The sequence below is a fragment of the Poecilia mexicana genome, unplaced genomic scaffold (assembly GCF_051168715.1).
Source record: "Poecilia mexicana isolate PSO_F unplaced genomic scaffold, ASM5116871v1 scaffold_13, whole genome shotgun sequence".
Lineage (NCBI taxonomy): Eukaryota > Metazoa > Chordata > Actinopteri > Cyprinodontiformes > Poeciliidae > Poecilia > Poecilia mexicana.
In genome coordinates, this window is record NW_028263382.1 from 507,989 (window position 1) to 530,636 (window position 22,648).

Sequence of the window (22,648 nt, forward strand, 5' to 3'; positions counted from 1 at the left end):
TATAAAAATGATGCAATATTAAAATTGCTGGTATGGTGAACTAATATCCATCCATACATCTTTGTTACACCCTTTTCCCTAGTAGGGTCAGGAGAGTTGCTGGTGCCTATCTCCAGCAAGACATTTCGGAAAAAAGGCAGCACGCCCTGGACAGGTCACCAGGGTCAACTGTCCTAACCCTAACGCTAATTGTCAAGGGCCAACTAATATCTAATGATATTTAAATTGTATAAATTGTATACTCTGTATACTTGTTGCCATCTTGTTAAATGGCAACAAGATGGAAATTAACATTGGTTGTTAATATCAGCCCAGCTTTACTAATCAGCCAATACTGATGTTGTAGCCAATATTTAATAAATAATGACCGGTCACAGCAGTTGAACTAAAAGTAAAACATTTTTTCATGCATTTAACTATAGTTCTAAAAGAGAAAGCGGACATAGCTATTTATTGCGACAATGGCTTGTACTTGTATAATGCTTTATCAAGTCCAGAGAACTCCAAAGCACTTCACTCTCCACTCAGTCATTCACCCATTCATATACATTCATTCGCTGACTGTGGCAAGCTACTGGATAGCAGCCTCAGTTGCATGACAGTCTGACACAGAGAGACTGCCATTTAGCTTACCACCGTCGTCACCATCATCCCATTAAGATTATACAGTGAAACCCTGCGTACTCTATTCATAATTTTCCCTGTTTGTCTTAGTTTACATTAATTATGACGTTATTAAAGCAATGCACCTATGGACTCTTTAAGAAAAGCAACTCGTTAGTAGAACTAACAAGTCCAGAATGAAGTCCACAATGTCCTGCAACAAAACAGTGGCATTTTCCAGATGAATTCCAGTCTAATTAAAGTATGGGGCAGTAAAAGCTCCACACCTGCCTTTATTACTGTGAAAAAATTAATGTGGAACTGTGATCTTCTTTAACAAAAGATGTGCTTGAGTGGACTTGGTCAAAAAGAAAAATTGTAAAAAAAAATAAATAAATAAAAAATATATATATATATATATTTAAAAATATATTTGAATATAAAATAAGTCAATAGAGCTTCATTTTACAGTTTTCATAACTTTGTGTCATGTGGTTGCTCTCAGTCAACTGGTGAAAGAAAAAGTAGATCTTGGTCTTAAAACGTTTGAACATCCTTGCCTTAGCATTCAGCCCATCTTCATTATACCATTTCTTAGTTCTTTGTAGTGTTTTTTTTGTATTTCTATGGCTGTAAGTTTTTAACAGTTCTCTTTGGGGTGTCAGTCACAGTGGCTTAAAGTATTCATACCCCTTGAACTTTCTGTCACATTACAACTACAAACATAAATATATTTCATTGGAATTTAATGTGAAAGACCAACACTAGTGGTATACAATTGTGAAGTAGAAGAAAATTATTAATGATTTAGTCCATGGGCCAGAGGCCAAAATTTGACATTTTTGTCCATTTCAGGGTGGCAAAGTCTATCAATACTTTTTGAAAAGATACATGTCTCTAGTTAATATTTTGGTATGATAGCCCTTCCAAAATGGTAGCTGAGTCATAGTTATCATCTCATGAAGTAAACAACCCCTTTGGAAAAATTCTGTTTTTTGAGACTGCTGTATCTCTGGTTTAGGGTCATGGTATGGGCATTTGTCAAAGGTCTATAATGCAATATTTGGTATCATCTTAAACGGGACACTCTTGGCTTTCATTTAAGCCATGTTTTGAGTTTCTCTGACCAACACAGGGGTCATTAGAGGTCGTTAAACCAAAATTATTACACATTTTTCCACATCTTTTGACCAAACTAGATACACTTCTTTCATCCCAGCGGTATCCAGGGACATCAGAGACACAAGAGTTAATGACTAAAATACTCAACAGACTCTAAGGAATCAGAAAATGTATGATATGCCTACACTGTCTGTCTATGGGAGGCGAATATGAGCTGTAATTTGAAGTTACAGACTTGGGCTATAACCTTAACTGGTGTATATGTTGGGGGTTTAGTGGGGGTTTGTTTAGCGTGTCACTCATGTCTAGTTTGTTTGTTATAAAAAAGTTAATCAATAATAGTAGAAATGTACACTTAAATATAGACTTTAGGATGCTGTATTGGCCTATGTATCAGATTTTGTGAGTTTTTCCATCCTGGGCTACACAATAGTAGCCCAGGATGGCCACATAGAGACATAGCAGAATGAGAGAGGATACCACCCTCATTAAATGACAAATTCTGAGGTAAAATAATAATAATAATTCAAAACATTTTTCTTCACACATAAAAAATTGAAAAGTGCAGTGTGCAAAAGTATCAGCCCCCTTTTCATCTTGCTTCCCGCTGTCAGTGAAGGCGAATGCTTTTTCGTCTCCCACTTCCTCCGTCATCTGCCCTCCTTTTGCTCTATGTCCTGTGCTGTCTTTTTGGAGCCTCTCTTTGCATATTTTCCAAAGTACAAATCATGTATCTGGTCAGCTGGTCTCTCAACACAATGGATCAAATCTTCTCAATGAGAAGACTGGGCAAGGATAGCTCTCATGTCCTCACAGGACATGCAGCTGGATAGCCATCCTCCACAATGGATTCCTGGGGGAAGTGGAGGATGTGCCTGTCCATACCGTCAGTCGAGGATGTTGAAGATATGGAGATAACTGAATTCTGCTTTTTGGATCTGGTGGTTATCTGGAATATTGTGAAATTTGGAAATGTTGGCAGTTATTTGGACCTGGTTATGAGTAGGCCTGTTGTGATAAACGATAAATCAATTAATCGCACGATAAATTAAACCTATCGACCTCATTTTAACTATCGGCTTTATCGTATCTTCTTGACTTTTTTCTTTCTATTGATGACACTGAATGAAAAAAGGCTAAAAAAAAAAACTCTCCACTGACCCTCCTTTCCTCATTTTCTTAGTGTAATGTCCAGCGCATGCTACACGAGTTGTCGGCCGATTGTAGGCCCATTTTCAAAACCTGAGAGACCAGACATTAGCCAACAGAAATCCTAGGTATAACGGTTCGATCGGGTTTGTCGTGTCGTGTGGTATCCAGCCACATGGGCACAAAATAATGGCTACAAGTCCAGTTACCTAATTTTAAAATAAGGCATTAATCATTGCTTTAGTAGAATTTGTGGATGCAAGTGGCTAGAGTCAGCGTAAAGTACTGACTGAATGAAAATCATTATAACCTATTTATGTCACGTTAATGAAGAACAGCTGAAAAGTTACCGGGTTCATCAACTGCGGTAGCAATTTGGCTCCAACTCCTTCCCTTGTCATTTCTATATTCTTTGCACAAAATGTTGAATAAACATTTTGTGCAAATGTTTATTTGCACAAAATAAACATTTTGTGCAAATGTGGAAACAACATTAATGTTGTTTACACATATCTCGAATGTCCGCTGGACTTCGGGTTGCACTGTGTCAGCTGTTTGAGATTTCCCTCCATAATTTCCCCTCAGAAAGCGCGGAGGAGAATCTGCACTTTCTGATTGGCTACCTGTCATATTCAACAGGCTGCGTTAAGCTCCCAGTCGGGGAAAAAACCTGATTTAGATCGGAGTGGCCATGACGATCTACCGTAACCCGCCATACACTACAGGATGATCGGTTACGAAATCACCAGCGACAATCTTGGAACGCCCAACATTCTAAGATTGTTGTAAGGGGAAAATGGGGGCAAAAAATCGTGTAGTGTGAACTATTGCATTAGGTAGTCGGATGTGCCCATCTTTATTTAAATCTAGTGATTACTGAAGGGCAATATAGTATACAGACTTCATAATCTGCACTCTTTTGGTTGAATGCAGTATTTATTTCTACTTTGGCTTTATGTTGTTTAGTTTTTATTCAAGTATGTTTTTTGTTAATGGAGACTGAGAATCAATTTTATTTTTGTTTTTGGTTGTTTATCAGTTCCAGTGTTATGTGTTCTTTTGAAAATAAGGTCCATTAAATCAGTGTCAAAAGGTCTTGAAACTATATTATCGTTTATCGCAATCATTTTTTAGACAATCGCTCAGCAAAATTTGTTATCATGACAGGCCTAGGTATGAGGAAATGTGCCAAGCAGTGAACGCTCAGACAGAAACTGTGTGAGCAGAACCGGAAAATGGATGTGACTCTTGCTGAGAGTCACAGGCCAGTTACGGTTCGTCTGTGGGTGGGCGACTGTGGCTGTGTGGGTAGAGTAGTAGTCGGAAGGTTGTAGGTTTGATTCCAGCTGCCTCCTGCCACTTAACCCCAAATTGCCTACCGCTCTGCATATCGGTGTATAAATGTGTGCGCATTTGTGAGTGTGAATGGGTGTAAAGTGCGTCGAGTGGTCAAAATGATAGAATAAAGACCACAAGCCAGCAAAATGAGTAAAAATATATATAAGTTCAGTCCATTTACCATTCCTGAAACTCACTGGCATGAAGGAATTGACCTTGGGGAAGTTGAAAGCTTGCCTCGGCTGGACTAACCGCTTATTAAGCTGTTTAGACTTCGCCACTGAGGTGTACCAGTGAGACTTTAAGACAGACGGAAAATTTAATGGAGAAGGACTGTGGTAGTGTGCTCTATCTTCCGTGTTTTAGTGAGAATGCCAGCAGCGTTCTGGATCAGCTGCAGCCGGTTGATTGATACTGTTGCAATAATCAATGCAACTAAAGACAAACGCAATTATTAGTTTCTCTAGATCTTGTCAGGACATCAGTCCTCTAATCCTGCATATTTTTTTTAGGTCAGTCGTCCCCAGCCCTCCGGGTTGCTGACCAGTACTGGTCAGTGAATCAATTGGTACCGGCCACACAAGAAATAATTAAATAATTTATTTTTAAATGTATTATCTCAATCTGAGGAATATTTTATTTTGAAAAACATTTAGCCAGATTTTCTCGGTTACGTCTTGTGTGTCAAAGTTGAACCCACAAGCCGGCAAAATCAGTAAAAAACAGATGTCTTTGGAAAGCTTATTTCCAAAGACATCTATCTGGCCTATCTGGGAAAAGGCCCAGTGAAGAGGGAGGAGAAGTGCCCACTTCCAAGAAAAAAAAAAATCTTTAAATAGACAATACCAGGAGTCCTACTTGAAATATTTATCCCGGTAAGTGCTTCCCACATTACAAGCCCGCTCTGCATAATATGCGGTAACCAACTCGTTAATGAGGCAATGAAGCCTTCAAAACTGCTTCGCCACCAAGCACCCTGTGCATAAGCAACATACTTAGGGTGTCATCGTCCCCCATTACTGCCAGATGAGACTGACTCATTGCAGAGAAACAAACTCAGGGCTTCCATTGATTTGTTGTTACCGTGAGTTAAAATTTTAATGAAAATAAAATATTCTTTACATTAGTCTTTGTGAGATATCTGTATTTTATTTTGAAGGGATGTTTAAGTGTTAGTGTTAAATGTTAAGAGTCAGAGAACCAGGCGCGGAGCTATGGGGGGGCCTGGGGGAGCTGCTGCCCCCCAAACCAGTCCAGAAGGGCGCCCGGGCCTGGAGGTGCCAGGGAGGGAGGAATGGTTTCAAGTCATTGAAATATGTGAATAATCACATATTTCAATGACTTGAAACCATTCAGAGAAAGTGCGCCCTCGCCTGTTGAGAAGGGTGTATTTAATGTTAAATATAATTATGATTATATGATATCATATAATTATATGATTAAAGTTTTACTGTTTTCATGTTTACATTGAAAACAATGACCACAAAATAATGGATAAATGCACTAATTTTAAAATCTTGCTATGTGAAACCAGTGGCGGAGCCAGAGGGGGGGAGGGGGGGAGGGAGGACCAGATTTGGCTGCTTAAAGGTGGGACACACAAGCAGAAAATGCAGAGGTTGTTTGGTCTGTTCTGTTTGTCACCAGCAGCATCCCAGTGTCCTGCACATCGACGAGAGTACAGGAGTTTTCTCCAGACACCCACAGAATCCTCCGAGTACCACGTCCACAATGACTCAGACCTGCGGTCATGTCAGGGTCTGTGATGAAGATAACTCAAACCTTTCTATCATTGCAGTTCAAGTCAGGAGTCCAAAAACCAACACAACTGTGCAGACGTATGCCTTTTTGGACCCGGGCAGTACAGGAACATTCTGCACTGAAAGTTTGGCCCGGAAGCTGGAACTGAAAGGTAAAAGAACAAGTATCCAGCTGCAAACAATGGGACATAAAGACATTGTAAGTACAAACATCATCTCTGGACTCCAAGGAGCAGCACTTGATAAAAATGATTTCATTGACCTTCCAGATGTCATGACACAGAAACTAATGCCTGTTTCAAAGCAAAATGTTCCACAACAGGAGGACATCGACAAGTGGCCATACCTGCAAAGCATCAAGCTCCACAACATAGATGCTGATGTAGATCTGCTCATTGGCACAAACGCACCTAAAGTAAAATGGAGCCATGGGAGCTGATCAGCAGTCAGGCTGAAGGCCCATATGCAGTTTGGCCCAGAGTTGGATGGGTCATTAATGGTCCACTACAGAACAGGCTGCCATTCTTTCACTGCAAACAGGATTTCTATTAAACATCTGGAAACAATGTTGACTGAACAATACAATCATTACTTCAATGAAAAAACATCCCAACAGCAGATTGTAATGTCCAGAGATGTCAAGTTTATGAATGTCATGAACAATTCAGCACAATTAAAAAATGGACATTATTGCATTGATTTGCCTGTTGTTGCAGAGCGTCTTCCAAGCCTGAAAGGAAAGTTTTCAAAGAACCGGATCACAGTCCTAAAGAACATCTGTGATGAAGCAGAGGGCAAGAACATCAACCTGGGAAAAGATGCTACCAGCTTTTCTTCCCAGCTCAAAGATGGACAGGAGTTGCTGGCTGAGGAGAGTCACCAGAACCTGCAGATCGCTACAAAGTTGGGTCAAGCAGAAAATGACCAGAACAGACTGCAGGAGTATTTGAAGGAAGAAGAGGATGCCTGTCCAAAGTTTCAGATGGAGAAGGTGGCCGGTGAAGGAAACATGGTGTTAAAGGACAACAGTCTGGTAATGGAAAACCAGAATAAGCTGTTGAAGGAGTACAAGCTGATTAAGCTGAAAACATCTGTAGCTTGGGTTTTAAAGCTCAAAAAGCTTCATATTCAGCTGTCTCAGAGCAGAAAAGAGTTTTCTGCCATGATGCATCAGTCTGCAGAAGATGCAAGTATTAAAGAGCACAAGGTGTTGCAAAAGATGCAGCAGTTTAAAACTATGCTGCAAATCCAGTGTTTGACATGTGAAGATCTGGCTGTAGCAGAGCATTTCATTCAATTTGAACAACATCTCAGGTTTGGACCAGAGGTCAGCTCACTCAGAGCTGATGGGGTCATCTCAGAAGACAACCAGGTGTATGGACTTGGTCCAGTGGTTGATAATGGAGTCCTCAGAGTGGGTGGACATCTTGGAGGAGCTGCTGTGCCACCTGGGGCTGGACGTCCAGTTGTCCTGTATAAAGCCATGCATGTAGCAATATTAATTCTGTGTTACATTTACAATCTGCTTGGTCCAACAGGAAGAAACCACACGTTGTCCAGACTGTGTCAGAGATACTGGATAATCAGTGTAAACTCTGCTGCCAAAAGGATCCTGTCTGACTGTGTTACCTACTTCTGAAATGAAGGAAAACTTCTGGAACAAAAAATGGCAGAGGAAAAGGTACCACCAGACAAACCTCCATTCACAGATGTTGGAGTTGATGGCGCTGTTCATTTGAAAGTGGTTCATGCTCTGGATGCCACTTGTTGTAGTAATGTAATCAGAAGATTCATCTGCAGGAGTGGTCCAGTTTCTTCAATCAGGTCAAATGATGAAACACTGCAAACTGTTTTCTGTGAAACTGAAGCCATTCTGAATGAAAGACCCATCACTTTCATCTCTGATCCAAATCACATCGTGATGAAGAACAAACCTGTTCTGCCACAAAATGGATCTGAGTATCTGCCCTTAATGCAGGAAAGACAAAGTATATGAGATGAAGAAACATCTCTCCTGGAGACATCATCTTCATTGCAGATGCTACAGCAGTCAGAGGATGTTGTCAGATGGGGAGAGTCCTGGCAGTCAGAGCTGATGCACGAGGCCTGGTTCGTTCAGTACAACTTCAGACCAAAACCAGTGTGTTGGAGAGGCCAGTAACAAAGCTCTGTCTGCTTCTGGAGGCATCTGCAGACTAAAATCATTTCTATTCCTTTCTTCTCTTGCAGATTCATCATTGAAAAAATGAAGAACCAGAAGAATTATTTAATGTATTTGCATTAATATAGAATATTATTGAGGTTGTTGTTAGAATAGCTCCTTTAATGATAGATGTAATTGTGATTTAATGCACAATTAGGGGCTGGAGTGTAGGAGCTATTTTCCCATTTTTTAGTTAAACCTTAGAATTTAAATTGTTTAATTCTTGTTTGTTTTCTAGTTGATTTATCATTAGAACTTTTGTTTTTGTTGTTTAGAATAAGTTATTTGATTATAACTTAATTAATACTTAATTAATTTCAGGTTGGGATGTGGGCATTTCACAGTATAAATAGGTGGGTCTCTTAGGCAGCTTATTATGCATGTGGGTGGTCACAAGGTTTTTTACCAGCCTATAAAATCAGTCACATCAGCCTCAAATCGTCAGTCAGAGAACAGATACAGGAATAGGAGCAGAAGCAAAAGCCTGTAACCTTTTTGCCTGGACTGTGAAAATAAAACCAAAGAACTGCATTTCGACTTTTTTGATCCTTTGTGCTGCGTAAACCAGAATCCACGGTGCATCAGGTGACTATTTGAGCTGGATTCACTTTTGTTTTGGTCACCTTTGAGTTTTTTTTTATTTTTGAATTTAAGTTTTGGGACAAATAGTCACTACAGCAGGAAACCAGCAAAACCCCAAGAACTTTGCACAGTTCTCCCCCCTCCCCCCACAAACTAACAGATTGAGTTGAGTAATGCTGTTGGATGCAGGTAATGTTAGCTAAAATATGACTAGTTAATGTTAGCTAAAACATGACTAGCAAATGCCAATATATCACTTTAAGCTTTTTGACAAGTTGCCTGTAGGCTACTGATGTTGTCTATGTTCAGCTGCTTAGATTAATTTTCCCCACCCCAAAATAAGTCAATGCCCTCCTGTTAAACTCGTCTTGAGCAGGGGCTGAGTTTCACAACTAGGTGGATGGTCGTTTTAGAGAATGAGATGGGGAACTTTTTCCATCTTCTAATGCATATTTTGCCTGAATTCTCTTGTACTCCAGAACTTGCAGGAACCATCCAAATGGCAGCAGCAGCCTGGATCAGTTCAGCTGAGTTCCCTAAAACACAGCCCTCCTTCTTCAAGTCTTCCTGAACTTGCATGCTGCTGTGGTACTGCACTAATTTATTCAAAGTGTTTTCCTGCTCAACAGCTGTGGTCCTGGAAGATGAGGAGTGTGCACCAGTCACACACAGGATGTCAGACTAATGGATGGCCTTTATTGAATTACAAAGCAAAGCTAGCACCACTGACGACTTGCGCCAATCCTAATTGTGTTCCAGTGTTGCAAACCCACAGAGGACCCCCTCAGCAAACAGAGGCCTGCTTTACTCTGACCAAGGCACTTCCTTGTTCTGATCTAACTATTGCTGAAGTATCAATTATACCAAGCTCTTGTTTAATGCATACATGTACAGCATTCTGCAAAGTAATTTTCCTTCCAGTATTTTCAGTGCTGGATGACGGTAAAATCCTGCAATGCTGCATTTTCTTCAGCACCCAGGAAAGCAAGCAAACTGTTAGTTACCCAACAGTCCTCACCTGCAAACACCACAATAGTCTGCTTATTGAGAAAACACTATGCTTCCCTCTCCCAGCTAATTACATGAACCTACAGACACTGATGTTTGCAGAATTGTAAGTGGGTTCTAGTAAGATCTGAATTTATTGGTTTATCTTATTCTAAACAAGCTGCCATTTACAGGCTGTTGGTTTGTGCATGTTCACTGAACTGTGCAACATTGCAAACACCAGATGAACCTCCTCAGCACTACCCTGAGCAAGGTTAAACAGCACAAACACATTTCTTTACCACATTCAAGTTGGAGTAATGTGAGGTTATGGTGAAGAATGGTGAGAAATGTTCACATCTGTTAGCTGAGGTCAGTGTGAGATGATGCATGGAGCTCAAATTACCCCAGCCTCACCGGAATGCATCGTGCCCTGCTTTACCTGGCCGTAAACCTTCGGCATGGCTGATTTGCCAGCGCTCCGTGGACTCCGATGCTCCCCCTGGGCGCTTGAATCGGACGCAACTTGAGCGGCCAGAGGCAGCGCTGGAGCTGCGGCGTCTCTTCCATCTCGCGCGAATACATCCAGATTCGCTCCAACGGTGAAAAAGCCTCTGTTCTGCGGGAGGCTGTAGCGTCGCTCCTGGTGAAGATGGAGGGCCGACGGAGTTCCCCTGGAAAGCGCCAGGACCGAGAAGCATATGGAACACAAGAGAGAGGACAGCATCTTGTCCGCCTGGGTTATCGCCATGTTTGTGTATGTTTGGCTCCTGGATTAGGTGAAATCGAAAGAGCTCCTTCTACTGGCAAGTGATGCCAATGATGCTACGTTCAAGAGCCGTAGGAAAGTGAGAAACATCTACAACTCACGTTCACAAAGGCTGTTATTGGGCGCTTGCGATTCAATTCCATGAAACGAAACTAATAACCGAACGAATGTGAAATAAACAAATAATTCACAGGAAATCACGGTGTCCACAACACCACCGCAACGGTAGTATTGGAGTGCTCAGACTGTCCCACTTAAAAAGGTACATCTGAAGTCTCTTCATGGGAAAAAAATACACAGTAGTTAACACACACCCCCACCAATGCCAAGAGTTAAGTCCACCTTTTTTAAGCTGCCGGGAAATTCCTTGTATAAGTGAGGTAGAAACAAAACTTTATAGTGATAAAAAAGTACTCGTACCCATTGAATCTTTCATAAGATATCTTAGGAGAACAAATTATATATTTATTTCTGTGTGGAAAAAAAACATACAGCAATCCATAGTGTTCCAAAGTAATTATCTATTAATATAAAATTATCATTTGTACTCATTTTTAATATAGCATTTCACTGGCGATGTCTTCCCGTAACATATAATTTACCCAGTAATACTTTTACATTTCCTGTCAACATATTTTAGGCTTAGCAATTTTTCTGGGGGAAACCTTGATCATAACACATAATTTTACTTGTTGTTTACCTGCACCTATGCTATGAGACAGAACACTGCCAAAGTAGATACCCAGATAGCATTCCATCAGGTGTGAGAGACCATTTACAATTCTGAAATGTCTTTAATAAACTATTTTAAATGACATGCTTAAAAGACAATCTGAGATTAAAGTCAGAATTTTTTTTCAGTGCCCCTAATCCTCTTCCGTAGAAGTACCCTTTCTTTCTCAAAAAGTTACTCAAGTAAACATGACCACTTTTGAACTTAGAAAACAGTAGCCTATTCTTGTCAACAAGCTTAACGTGATATATTGGCATTAGCTAGTGATCATAATATTATGACTCTGTCAAGCCAAAGGGAAATAAACAGCCAGAATAAAGTTAAATAACAATATTTATTGTTACACAAATAAGAGGGTTTTTCGTTAACTTTATCCATTCGTTGTCAATCCGATACTGTTCAACCTGAATTTAAACACCACTTCAGGCGGACAAACCCGCATAAACCACTACAATGTTCACTGGTAACTTAAGATGCACTTGATTCACTGCAACTCCAGTCTCAGATATTTAACCCTTGTGCGTGCAAGGACTGAGGCAAACGTACAAGGACTAAGGTAAATGATACAAGTGATATGGGTGTGAGGTCAGTTGGACCCCATTTGTAAACACAAGGGTTAAGATTAACAGTGACGGTGTGTATTCCGGGAAGTGACCCAAGGACAAGACAGGGCAAACTAAAACTAAATAAAAGAAATGGAAAGTTGTTAGCCCGCCCTCACAAGGACAAACAATCCAAAACTGGGCTTACTAACAAAAAAGAAAATCAAACTCTAAAAGGACAGCAGGAAGCAACTGTAACTGTAAAAACAAAAATACAAAAAATTACTAAATGCTTATTAAATCACTTTACTCAAATCAATCTAAAACACATTAAAAACACTGCATACCTGCATCGCACTCTCTGGTTTATCACATATCAACTCTAAAGTCAAACTTGATGTAGCAGATCTGGTGCAGCCCTACCAAATAAAAACAATATAAAAATATACAATTCAATCTGATTAAAAGAGATAAATGTATAAAGCCTGTAGGCTTTATACGCCACAGGTATATAAAGCCGCAGGTGGTAGCGTTACGCCCAGGTAACGCTACCACCGGAACGTCATTAATAGTGTGGCTCTGTATAAAAACACCACGTCAGGACTGACTTATTTAAGAGGATCAATTTAAAACAGTTTTCCTCCAGATCTTACTACAGACAGATAACAGTGGAACGCGTGGGGCCAACACACACCTCGTCACACACAAGAAATTGACACTTGGCCACCAGCCTTCCAGCTTCCCTTTTATGGAAGGTCAGGCTGTGGAGGGAGCGACACCAGGTGGTTCCACCTGTTACAATTTAGTTAACATTACTAATAACCAGAGGCATTACTCAACTCACTCGGCTAGTTTGAGGGATAAAACTGCAAAGTTTTTTTTTCCTTTGGCTAGTTTGCTGCCATGATTTTAACACACACCGGCGTGCCGCTCGGCACAGTAGCAGCAGCTCTCCCCTATAACATGTTAATGGATTAAGCAGCTGTAACGACTGAAAAAATGCGATAAACAAAGGGCACAGATACGAGAATGCGGGAACCCCTACTGTATCAAATCGAGATAGGAATAATAGAAAGTTGGTCACTCTGAGGTAAAAAAGGAGAACGATCGACTCTGTGGACGAGCAATGCCCGCACACAGTGCACTATGAAACTTTCCATTTCATATGCAACTCAATTGCATATGAATTCAGGCATTAATGGGTTAAATTTCAACCCAGTTGTGCAGTTTTTTGCCCCAATGTTTTCGTGAATCCATCACGATTGACACGTACGGAAGAGGATTAGGGCCACTGAAAAAAAAAAAAATAAAGTCAGAAAAAAAAAATTCTCCGAATTCAGAGGGAAAAAAGTAAAAAAAAAAAAAAATTGTGGCCAAAAAAATTTTTTTTTCTGAATTCAGAGGGGGGAAAAAATCAGTGGCCCAATTTTTTTTTTTTTTTTTTTTTTTTTCCGTCAGAATTCAGAGGGGAAAAAAAAAAAAAAAAAAAAAAAAAAAAAAAACTTCCGACCCAGACAAGCAACCAGCTTCAGACCCACAGATGCGAGTTGTGGCGAACAGCTAACTAGCGTTCTGGAGAAAGATGTCTGATTTAAGTGAGTTTTTGCGTGCCAGAGGAGTCCCCGAAGCTTCCATTGCACTAATGGAAGAACAAAAGGTGAGTAAATCAAATGAGATAGTTTGGTCTCTAAATACGAACGGTTATGGCTAGTTGTTAGCATGTTTGTTAGCTTACGCGGTTATAGGAATAAGCGTGATTTACAATGTTAAATCACACAGCTGAATAAAGGATGTAACAGCTGTTGATTGCTGGAATTGTCCCGTAAGTGTTTGATGCGTTTATTTTATTGTTTTTCTGTTTGAATGTTTTATAATGAAACTAAGGTTAGCTGTATGTCAGCCACCTTCTAAATAAGATGTCTGCTGTGTTAAACTGTGTAACTTTTAGTTCAGTATATATATATATATATATATATATATATATATATATATATTTAAAAGGAGAATGTATGACTTACATCGATCTGGTGCAAGTCATACAGCCACCAACTAAAGTGCATATCTATGTTATTTTGTCTTATGTTTGTGTTACAGTGTTTAAAAAAGTTACATTATGAAAATCACGAAATAATACAATCTTAAGGGTAACTTTAACATCGATTTGCAGTGTAAATAATTGTCCTTTCTCATCTGTTTGTGTGCAGATTGACTGTGATGTCGCAGCAAAGCTGGAAAATTATGGAGACGGAATTGCTGTTTTCCACTACTGCTGAAGCAAAAAACTGTCCAAAAAAGAAAAAAAGGCCTTCTGCTGAAGACTGTTCCCTTCTTAAAGTGAAAGAAGCTAGAAAATGTCAGATTTGGATGATATCATTAAGCTTTACTTCAGACTGTCTTTAAGTAACAAAGAAATCCTTCACATTTTAGCGCACAGTCATCATACTATATTAAGTAATCGAACTCTAAAAAGAATTTGCAGAAGACTTGGGCTGTTTAGAAGAAAGAATCAGTCCGACCTCGAAGAAGTGCTGGCTTTTGTCCAACAACAAATAATGACTAATGGACAAATGCAAGGTTATCGGTGGCTACATCTTCGTGCGGTTCAACGTGGATTTGTGGTGTCACAAGACACTGTGAGACATTTAATCAAATTGTTTGACCCAGAAGGTGTGGAACTGAGACGAGCACGACGGTTGAGAAGACGTCAGTACAATTGCAGAGGACCAAATGCGCTCTGGCACATGGATGGCTATGATAAACTAAAACCTTATGGTATTGCTATCAGTGGTTGTATAGACGGTTTTAGCCGACTTGTTTTATGGATGGAGGCTTATACCACAAACAGTGACCCCAAATTGATTGCAAGTTATTATTTGAAAACAGTTTTATGCGTCAACGGATGTCCAGAGAGGATACGTGCTGACAGAGGTACAGAAAACATTTGTGTTGAACAAATGCAGATATTTCTGCGGCGAAACCACACAGACAGTTTTGCAAGGGACAAAAGTTTCCTTTATGGAAGAAGTACATCCAACCAGCGCATAGAAGGCTGGTGGTCAACCCTCTGCAAACAGAGTGCGCAGTTTTGGATGAACTTATTTCAAACCTTCCTGGATGATGGTCACTTTACAGGAGACTTTTTGGATAAAAGCCTTATCCAATTCTGCTTTCTTAATCTTATTCAGGTAAAAGTGTTTACTGGTTCACTGTAATGTCTCTGTTTTAAAAAGTATTAAAAGCAAATCTGGTATGTTTACCAGAAATAATAAAAGCTTTTGTATATTTTACCAGTTTACATAACAGCACCTTCTCAGCACATAAGCATTAAGCACATCAGTTTTTATGTAAAATGGTTGAAATTACTTGGGAATCTGTTCCCCTACACTTCCTTAGGTATAGTTTCAGAAATAAGTTTTATCCATTAATTAATAATTTTACAATAGATTGGGGAATCATTTCACACACAGAATAAAATGTTTTGGAATTGCCATTTTGTTCTTGTTGCTTGGTTTTAATTAGAATTCACTTTCTATATCTGCTGATTAATATAAGCCTCATCTTTAGCAAAAGCTACTATTACATATTTAGTTTCATACATTTATACTCTGATGATTTTATGCAGGATGACCTGGATGATGTTGTGAACACATGGAACTCGCACAAAATCCGGCCAAGTGGAGGTGCAGTATCGGGTCGACCAGTGGTGATGTACTCATTTCCAGAGCTGCACAGGGCAGAGGATAGACTCAAACCTGTTTCTATGGAGGAGGTCGCTGTGTGTATGGAAGAGTGTACACCAAAAGGCCAATATCCCTGTGATGAAACAGTCTTTGAACTTTGTTGTCTGCTTATGGTAGAAAACAACTGGGCGCCCCCAAGAGATCCGCTTATTGCCGCTGATTTGTATATAAGGTTAAGAGAAGAAATACTTCAAAGTATTTAGCAACTTTCAGTGTGCATAAAGATAATTAAAAAAGTGTTGCTGTTTATCTCAGTCCTGCCATTGGATAGTTTTTGCATTGTCTGATAGGTGCCCTCTGCACTGCATTTAAAGACATTTTGTGAGCAAGAAAACATATTTTTGATGTCATTCTGCTAGAACATGAAAGTTTATTGCTGTTATAATTTAATTGTAGAGTTCTGATATGACCTAACATTAGTTTTCAAGGTGTTACTGTGCTGATAAAAGAAAAACATACAGTTTGGATGGCATGCTTTTATTTCCCAATCCATAGTTTGTTTTGCTTTCACACTGCTATTAGAAGAAACAATGCTGATGCAAAGTTAATTATTGTTCTATAATCAGTTATGTACCAAATGTCAATTATTTTTAAATGAGTATGCTACTTCATGGAAAATGTATTTTTCTTCAAATGCTGTTCTGTTAAGTTAAAGATATTGACAATGTATGTTTGAGATGTGATCAAAATGGCAGCACAGCAAAAAGGATGTCATAAATTTATAAACCTGTTTTCTGTGAAATACAAATGAACTTCATTGTTTTGTTCACCAAGTGTTTGCATAGTACAGTTGATAACAGATACTTAGGAATTCTTGATAAAAAGTCATATTCAATTTTTTTCTCCCTGTGAAGTTAGATAAGCCAGTAATGAGAGCAAGGAAGCTACACAGCACAGGTCACCAGGCTGGGACTCGAACCTATGATGTCCACGTGCAGGACTGAGGCCTCCATAGATGGGTTGTGCTTTTGCACCACACCACCAGAAGTTTTCTTGTTTTAAGTTAGTTATAAATAAAAAAGTTGTATTTGCTAAATTCCAAAAGAACATGAGAACATTTTTTTAGAGTTTTTATAACTTTCTTCAAATTCAGCAGTTTATTTACTTTGGTTATTAGACCTGTTCAAATGAAAAACGAGCTTAATTTAGATTGAAAACCATAACAGAAAAGTATTGGGTAAAGTAACATTTTATTAGCAAAATATTACAAAAAACATTTGTTTTGCTACTCCAAATAACATGGCCATTAGAATGACCTAACTTTTAAAACAAACTTTGAGATTGAATATAACCTTGTATACACCAGTAAGTTAGTATAAAAGATCATGAACACTGTTGCTTTTGTGGTATCAAAAATAATATGTCATCTCAGATGCAAAGATAGAACAAGTACTAATTGTTAATAAAATACCAAAAATCTGTAACTTGTCGACAACAAGGACATTGGTGCAGGTGTTAGATCAATTGCTCATTTCTGAACATGACAATTTTGCTTGAATTTGATCAAATAACCTCAGCTTTTGCACTGCATTGTATAGTTTCTATTTATAACATTAGGAACAAATGGATTTCTTTAAAAGCTGTGTGAAACAATCACACAGCTTGATTGATGACAGGTGAACAGCACATTTGCTTAGTGACAAGAACATTTATAAAATTAAGGAAAATGTTGAATATTTTCTATAACTTTCTATTGTACATTTGGATTCAACAGCAAATACAAAAGATTAACACCTGAACATTCCTTAACAGATGTGTGTTGAAAATAAAAATGAAAAACAAAAACATTTTCAGACATAAAAAATTCAAAATGAACTGACCCATATTCACCATTTGCAAGTGTTGAAACATTGTATAAGAGTTTCAATATAAATCAGTTTCTTGTTTTATTCCACATCTATTCTAGACCCAATTACTAAATAACAAATAAATTTATAAGTCTTACTCCTTACCAAAAGAGTTTGTGATTTAACTAAACTGTCACTTAATATGTGTTCTACTAAAGAAAGCTTAAAAGCTAGTTTTATTATAACTTTATATGTCTCTAACTATATTTTTCTTGTTACCGTTGAATGTTTCTATCCAGCAGCTGGAGATGTGAGATCAAGTCAAGATGCTTTCGGATGTAATAAACAGTTATTCGTTTGTTTTGTGGCAACTTCATTGTATAATGTGAAACTATAGGTACAATAAAAGAAACTTGAATATTCTTAGCCAAAACTGAGCTTCCAACAGAAATGGGTAACTTCCACCAATTTCTTTTAAACAGGAATAATTTCTCTCAGTTCAAAATACATATTCTTTATGTTTCTTTGCAGTTCTGCTCTACTCTGATTGAACATTTCTAAAGTAGTGCATTCCAGTATGAATCAAACAATGTCCATTACCCAGACATTGCTTTCAAGAACTGCATTGAATTCAGAACGAAAATCTGGGAAGTTTTCATAGCTGTCTGCTATTTTCAGAGTACTTCCACATGTGTGTCCCATAGGTCTTCTAGTGAACTCTGTCATATCTTGAAATTCCACAAATATACTGTTTGTTACAATAAGATCAGATCCAGTGCAAAATCGCAAAAATTTCTGAAGCTTAATGTCATCCAGCTCTCTTATGAATCTTTTGAGATGATTCTCTACTTCCTTTTGCTTTGGATTTAAATCTACAGCAAATTTCAGCAGCTGACAGACTTTTTTGGAAGTTGGTTGCAGGTCTTTGAACAGCTTGTTCAGTGCCTCTGGGCTGAGGGACAGATCTGGGTAGATGATCTCCCTCCAACAGTCAATGACGAACATTGGTTTTTGGACAAGCTCTTTGTGAGCTATTTCATCAAGAATATTAGGAAAACTTTCAGGAGTGATTCTTTTTCTACAGCCATAATTGTCAAGAACTTCCACAAGATCATCAAGGTCAACAGCAGAAAAATTCTTAACTGCCTCCCTCAAAACTTCACATTCTTGGCTGCTCACAAACTGTAGAAAATGTGCTTTAAGATCACTGTAAACATTACTGAAAAGCACCTGTTCAAGAAAAGGGATTGCAATTTTATTTGGAAAATACTGACAGTCTCGGTAGCCTTTCAAAAGGATTCGCCCAACTGCCTTCCATTTTTCAGCGGTAAAGTCATGACGGATGAATGGCACTTTCACTGTTGTACCAAGGGTGCATCGCTCATAGAATTCATTCCAGAAGCAAGTGAGAACATCTCTCAGTAATCCTGAGCCTGTGCCTGCTTCTTCTGTGTTGTCTGGAAGTATGCGTTTTACATTCAGTGTTTTTCTCAAAATCCCTTCATCAGAGAAAGCAGTAATAAGGTCATGTAAAGTGTCAGCATAGCGTACAGTGATTATGATTGCATCTTCTGGATTTGCTGGACTTGGGGGAACCACAAAACCCTCATAGATTAATGTGTCGTCTGTATCTTCCTCAGCATCTAGAATGGGACCAAAAGTAATTTCTGAATCATCTAAAAGTTCTGGACTATGTAGGACTTCAACAGAATTACTCCTGACTTCCACCACCTGCAATGGATTAAATTCACTGCTACTGCTTTCCAAGACAAATACGACTTCAGATGTGTCACTGTTATCTTCTTCTGGATCTTTTGGTTTTGTTGCAATGTAGAAGCGTAACAGTGACAGTCTTGCTGCTTCATACATGTTGCCAATAGTCAGGCCAATGTCTTCAGTAAGGTGGCTCTGTTTAAAGTCCCAAACCTCAAACTCAAAATCTGATTCAGGTCCCTTAGGCGATGTGCCATCAGGAAAAAAAAGGGTCTTTCCTTCTTGAAGAATGTCTTTTAATCCAGCATCAGTGGCCATTTGAATTTTTCTAGTGCCACCTCCGTGCTTCGCTCTCACCTGTTTGGTAGTTTTTCCATCATTATGTATCCATCCAATCTCAACATTTTGTGTTCCCCTTTGCTTCTTTTTCTGTTTTGTACTTTCATGTATTGATGTCTCCTTTGGACTTTCCTTTCTGTTCTTCATTTTCTCACGAAGCTTTTGAAGAAGTCCTTGTTTTCTTTTGGATAATGGTTGTTTGCTTCTGCAGTAGTTGAAAACAGCAATTCTGTCTCCATATGAAGGTAAGTAGTTTTCAAGTGTTGCATCGTCCATGAGACCTATGACCTCACAGTCAATCTGCACACAAACAGATGAGAAAGGACAATTATTTACACTGCAAATCGATGTTAAAGTTACCCTTAAGATTGTATCCTTAGGTCCCTGCTTAAAGCAATTTACTGTTTTGGGGAGAATTACAGTAACAGCAGCAGTAAATGTTCAATTCTCTATTTTACTGAAAAATAGGAAGGACTGGATTGGTTAGCATGCAAGTATAAAAACAGATTCGGAAATATACAGTCTCTTTAAGGTAAAAGGTATCATGCATAAAAACACACAAGGAAATGTTAACAGTTCATTTTTATTACAAAAATTAAACATCACATTAAGTTTGATTTCGTTAAATGAAGCCTACCATTTCTATACCTGTGCAATAAATGTACTGATAGTGTAGCTCAGGGAGTGAGATGTAATTTCAGTCCTGAGCTGACACATCACAAAATGCAGGAAAATTATTTCGTGATTTTCATAATGTAACTTTTTTAAACACCGTAACACAAACATAAGACAAAATAACATAGATATGCACTTTAGTTGGTGGCTGTATGACTTGCACCAGATCGATGTAAGTCATACATTCTCCTTTTAAATATATATATATATATATATATATATATATATATATATATATATACTGAACTAAAAGTTACACAGTTTAACACAGCAGACATCTTATTTAGAAGGTGGCTGACATACAGCTAACCTTAGTTTCATTATAAAACATTCAAACAGAAAAACAATAAAATAAACGCATCAAACACTTACGGGACAATTCCAGCAATCAACAGCTGTTACATCCTTTATTCAGCTGTGTGATTTAACATTGTAAATCACGCTTATTCCTATAACCGCGTAAGCTAACAAACATGCTAACAACTAGCCATAACCGTTCGTATTTAGAGACCAAACTATCTCATTTGATTTACTCACCTTTTGTTCTTCCATTAGTGCAATGGAAGCTTCGGGGACTCCTCTGGCACGCAAAAACTCACTTAAATCAGACATCTTTCTCCAGAACGCTAGTTAGCTGTTCGCCACAACTCGCATCTGTGGGTCTGAAGCTGGTTGCTTGTCTGGGTCGGAAGTTTTTTTTTTTTTTTTTTTTTTTTTCCCCTCTGAATTCTGACGGGGAAAAAAAAAAAAAAAAAAAAAAAAAAAAATGGGCCACTGATTTTTTCCCCCCTCTGAATTCAGAAAAAAAAATTTTTTTGGCCACAATTTTTTTTTTTTTTACTTTTTTCCCTCTGAATTCGGAGAATTTTTTTTTTCTGACTTTATTTTTTTTTTTTTTCAGTGGCCCTAATCCTCTTCCGTAGACACGCGCTGTTGTTTTGCGCCCCTCTAAAATTAATTGAAAAATAAGGTCCAGTTCGGCTGCGGATGAAAACGCAATAATATATTAATATATTTAATTCTTCAACAGACCCTTTGCACTTGTGAGTGAGCTTGTGAGTAGTCACCTGTAAACAATCGTTGTTACATTTTTATGCAGTTTATTAGCAACAGGCTAGCGATTAGCTTGTTTTGCTAATATTTATTTTTCCTCCTCAGGATATTGTTAGCTTGTACTTAGCAATAAAGGTCGAGAAATAAAAATTAGAGTTTCCGATAAATTACAAGCAAGTGTGAGTATGAAGTCGTTTAATACAAATCAACTTTATAGCTTTTGAGAAGTGTAATAAGCAACTTTTGATTGTCCTCATTCAGATAAGATAATATATTAACGTGTACAGAAGTATTTATGGAGGTATAAGAACTGTCACGGATTTATGCTGTAAAAGTGGATGTAAAGATTATTTTACATTTATTCTTAAACATTGATAATGTACAAGCTATCAGCAAAACCACTAATATTGCACGATTGCTCAGTGAAACTGCGCTAGATACATTTATGTAGCACTTTTTATACTGAACCTTACAACGTTTGTGTTTAGTTACATTGAACTCATGCAAATGTGACCTAGCACTTGTAATAGAAGTGTTAGGAATACCTATTGACTTGCTAAATGTCTTGTCTACAGTGTAATGAAAGACATGGCAACAATGGCAGGAAAACTGATGCCACCAGCAATAGCCAAACAGACACTGAGCAGCAACAAAGGGACAAACCAAACAACTTCCCAAGAGGTTAGAACAACGGATATCACTTCATGCACACATCCAACTGTTTACTTAGCTGCAGGAATCTTCTCACAACCATGTACTCAATATATCAAATAAGAAGCCACTTTCCATGTTACTGATCTTGAGAAGACATACCTATTTCCCAAAATGAAATATTTACAGCATTATGGCCATAAAAAGTGTTTATTTTTCTTTTATAAAACAATTTTTGTATTAATATAATTTAAGATTTTCCTAAGACAGGCTAGTTTGTGTGACAGTGTTACAATACACTGCCTTCCACAGATTTGTCTCGCTTTCAGTGTTAATGTTCAAAAATTTTATACAATAAGAAATGTTTTTAACAAATAGAACTGATACAGTCACATTTAAATATTATTTTAATTATTGTGAACTAATTTAGTAATCAATTATTTGTTAACTAGAGACTCAAAAACAGGCCATTTGCTGAACGAACAACACACCCGCAGTTGTAATTAAGCAAACTGTACAAAAATTATATACATTTTACCTTTAAGATAAAAAACCTTCTTTGTTTATAAATCTGTTCCATCCAGAACTCCTCCATTGGCATAGTTTTAGCTTCACCCCATCAAAATTCCTCAAAATAAATGTTCTATTAACCATATTTTGCTATCCAGATTATTAATTGGTTAATCCAAAAATTAGTCAACACCTTAGCTCTACACTGTGTTTGATCCGAAGTTGAGCAGAAAGGGCTGAGCTTTCACATGTTGATGTTAGAAATATTTATTTATCCGCTGATGCATCCTTTGCTACAAATGATCAAGTGTTCACTAAAGCCTTGCATTTAAGGCAATAAAATGTTTTCTTTCTTATTTAAAATGAATTGAATTATTTGGTTAATAGCATTA

The 22,648-nt window shown here is 38.0% G+C and overlaps 3 protein-coding genes across 3 annotated transcripts in view; 1 reads left to right on the forward strand and 2 right to left on the reverse strand.

Moving 5' to 3' along the window:
- The window catches only part of sorl1 (sortilin-related receptor, L(DLR class) A repeats containing), a 310,727-nt gene extending 300,176 nt beyond the window's left edge, over nucleotides 1-10,551 (reverse strand). The window contains exon 1 of the mRNA XM_088011422.1: nucleotides 10,187-10,551. Coding sequence (XP_087867548.1) covers nucleotides 10,187-10,495 — 309 coding nt within the window. The 5' untranslated portion in view covers nucleotides 10,496-10,551. The remainder of the gene's footprint in view (nucleotides 1-10,186) is intronic.
- Nucleotides 10,552-13,815: 3,264 nt separating this feature from the next.
- Nucleotides 13,816-15,854, forward strand: LOC148155648 (uncharacterized). The gene is made up of 2 exons (XM_088012151.1): nucleotides 13,816-14,973; nucleotides 15,411-15,854. The coding sequence occupies exons 1-2, from the start codon at nucleotides 14,140-14,142 to the stop codon at nucleotides 15,729-15,731; spliced, it is 1,155 nt and encodes a 384-aa protein (XP_087868277.1). The 5' UTR covers nucleotides 13,816-14,139; the 3' UTR covers nucleotides 15,732-15,854.
- An 847-nt stretch (nucleotides 15,855-16,701) lies between these two features.
- On the reverse strand, nucleotides 16,702-20,757 carry LOC106912342 (uncharacterized). The gene is made up of 2 exons (XM_014979159.2): nucleotides 20,580-20,757; nucleotides 16,702-19,667 (listed from the first exon to the last, which is right to left on the reverse strand). Exons 1-2 carry the CDS (start codon nucleotides 20,652-20,654, stop codon nucleotides 17,898-17,900), a joined length of 1,845 nt encoding a protein of 614 aa, XP_014834645.2. The 5' UTR covers nucleotides 20,655-20,757; the 3' UTR covers nucleotides 16,702-17,897.
- Between the last annotated feature and the right edge of the window lie 1,891 nt (nucleotides 20,758-22,648).

Bases quoted from the DNA above. Each gene is read 5' to 3' on its own strand.
- LOC148155648 (XM_088012151.1), top strand. From the start codon at position 14,140: ATGTCAGATTTGGATGATATCATTAAGCTTTACTTCAGACTGTCTTTA. The intron at 14,974-15,410 runs GTAAAAGTGTTT...GATTTTATGCAG, and splicing joins GCTTTCTTAATCTTATTCAG to GATGACCTGGATGATGTTGT.
- LOC106912342 (XM_014979159.2), bottom strand. From the start codon at position 20,654: ATGTCTGATTTAAGTGAGTTTTTGCGTGCCAGAGGAGTCCCCGAAGCT. The intron at 19,668-20,579 runs GTGAGTAAATCA...GTTTGTGTGCAG, and splicing joins CACTAATGGAAGAACAAAAG to ATTGACTGTGAGGTCATAGG.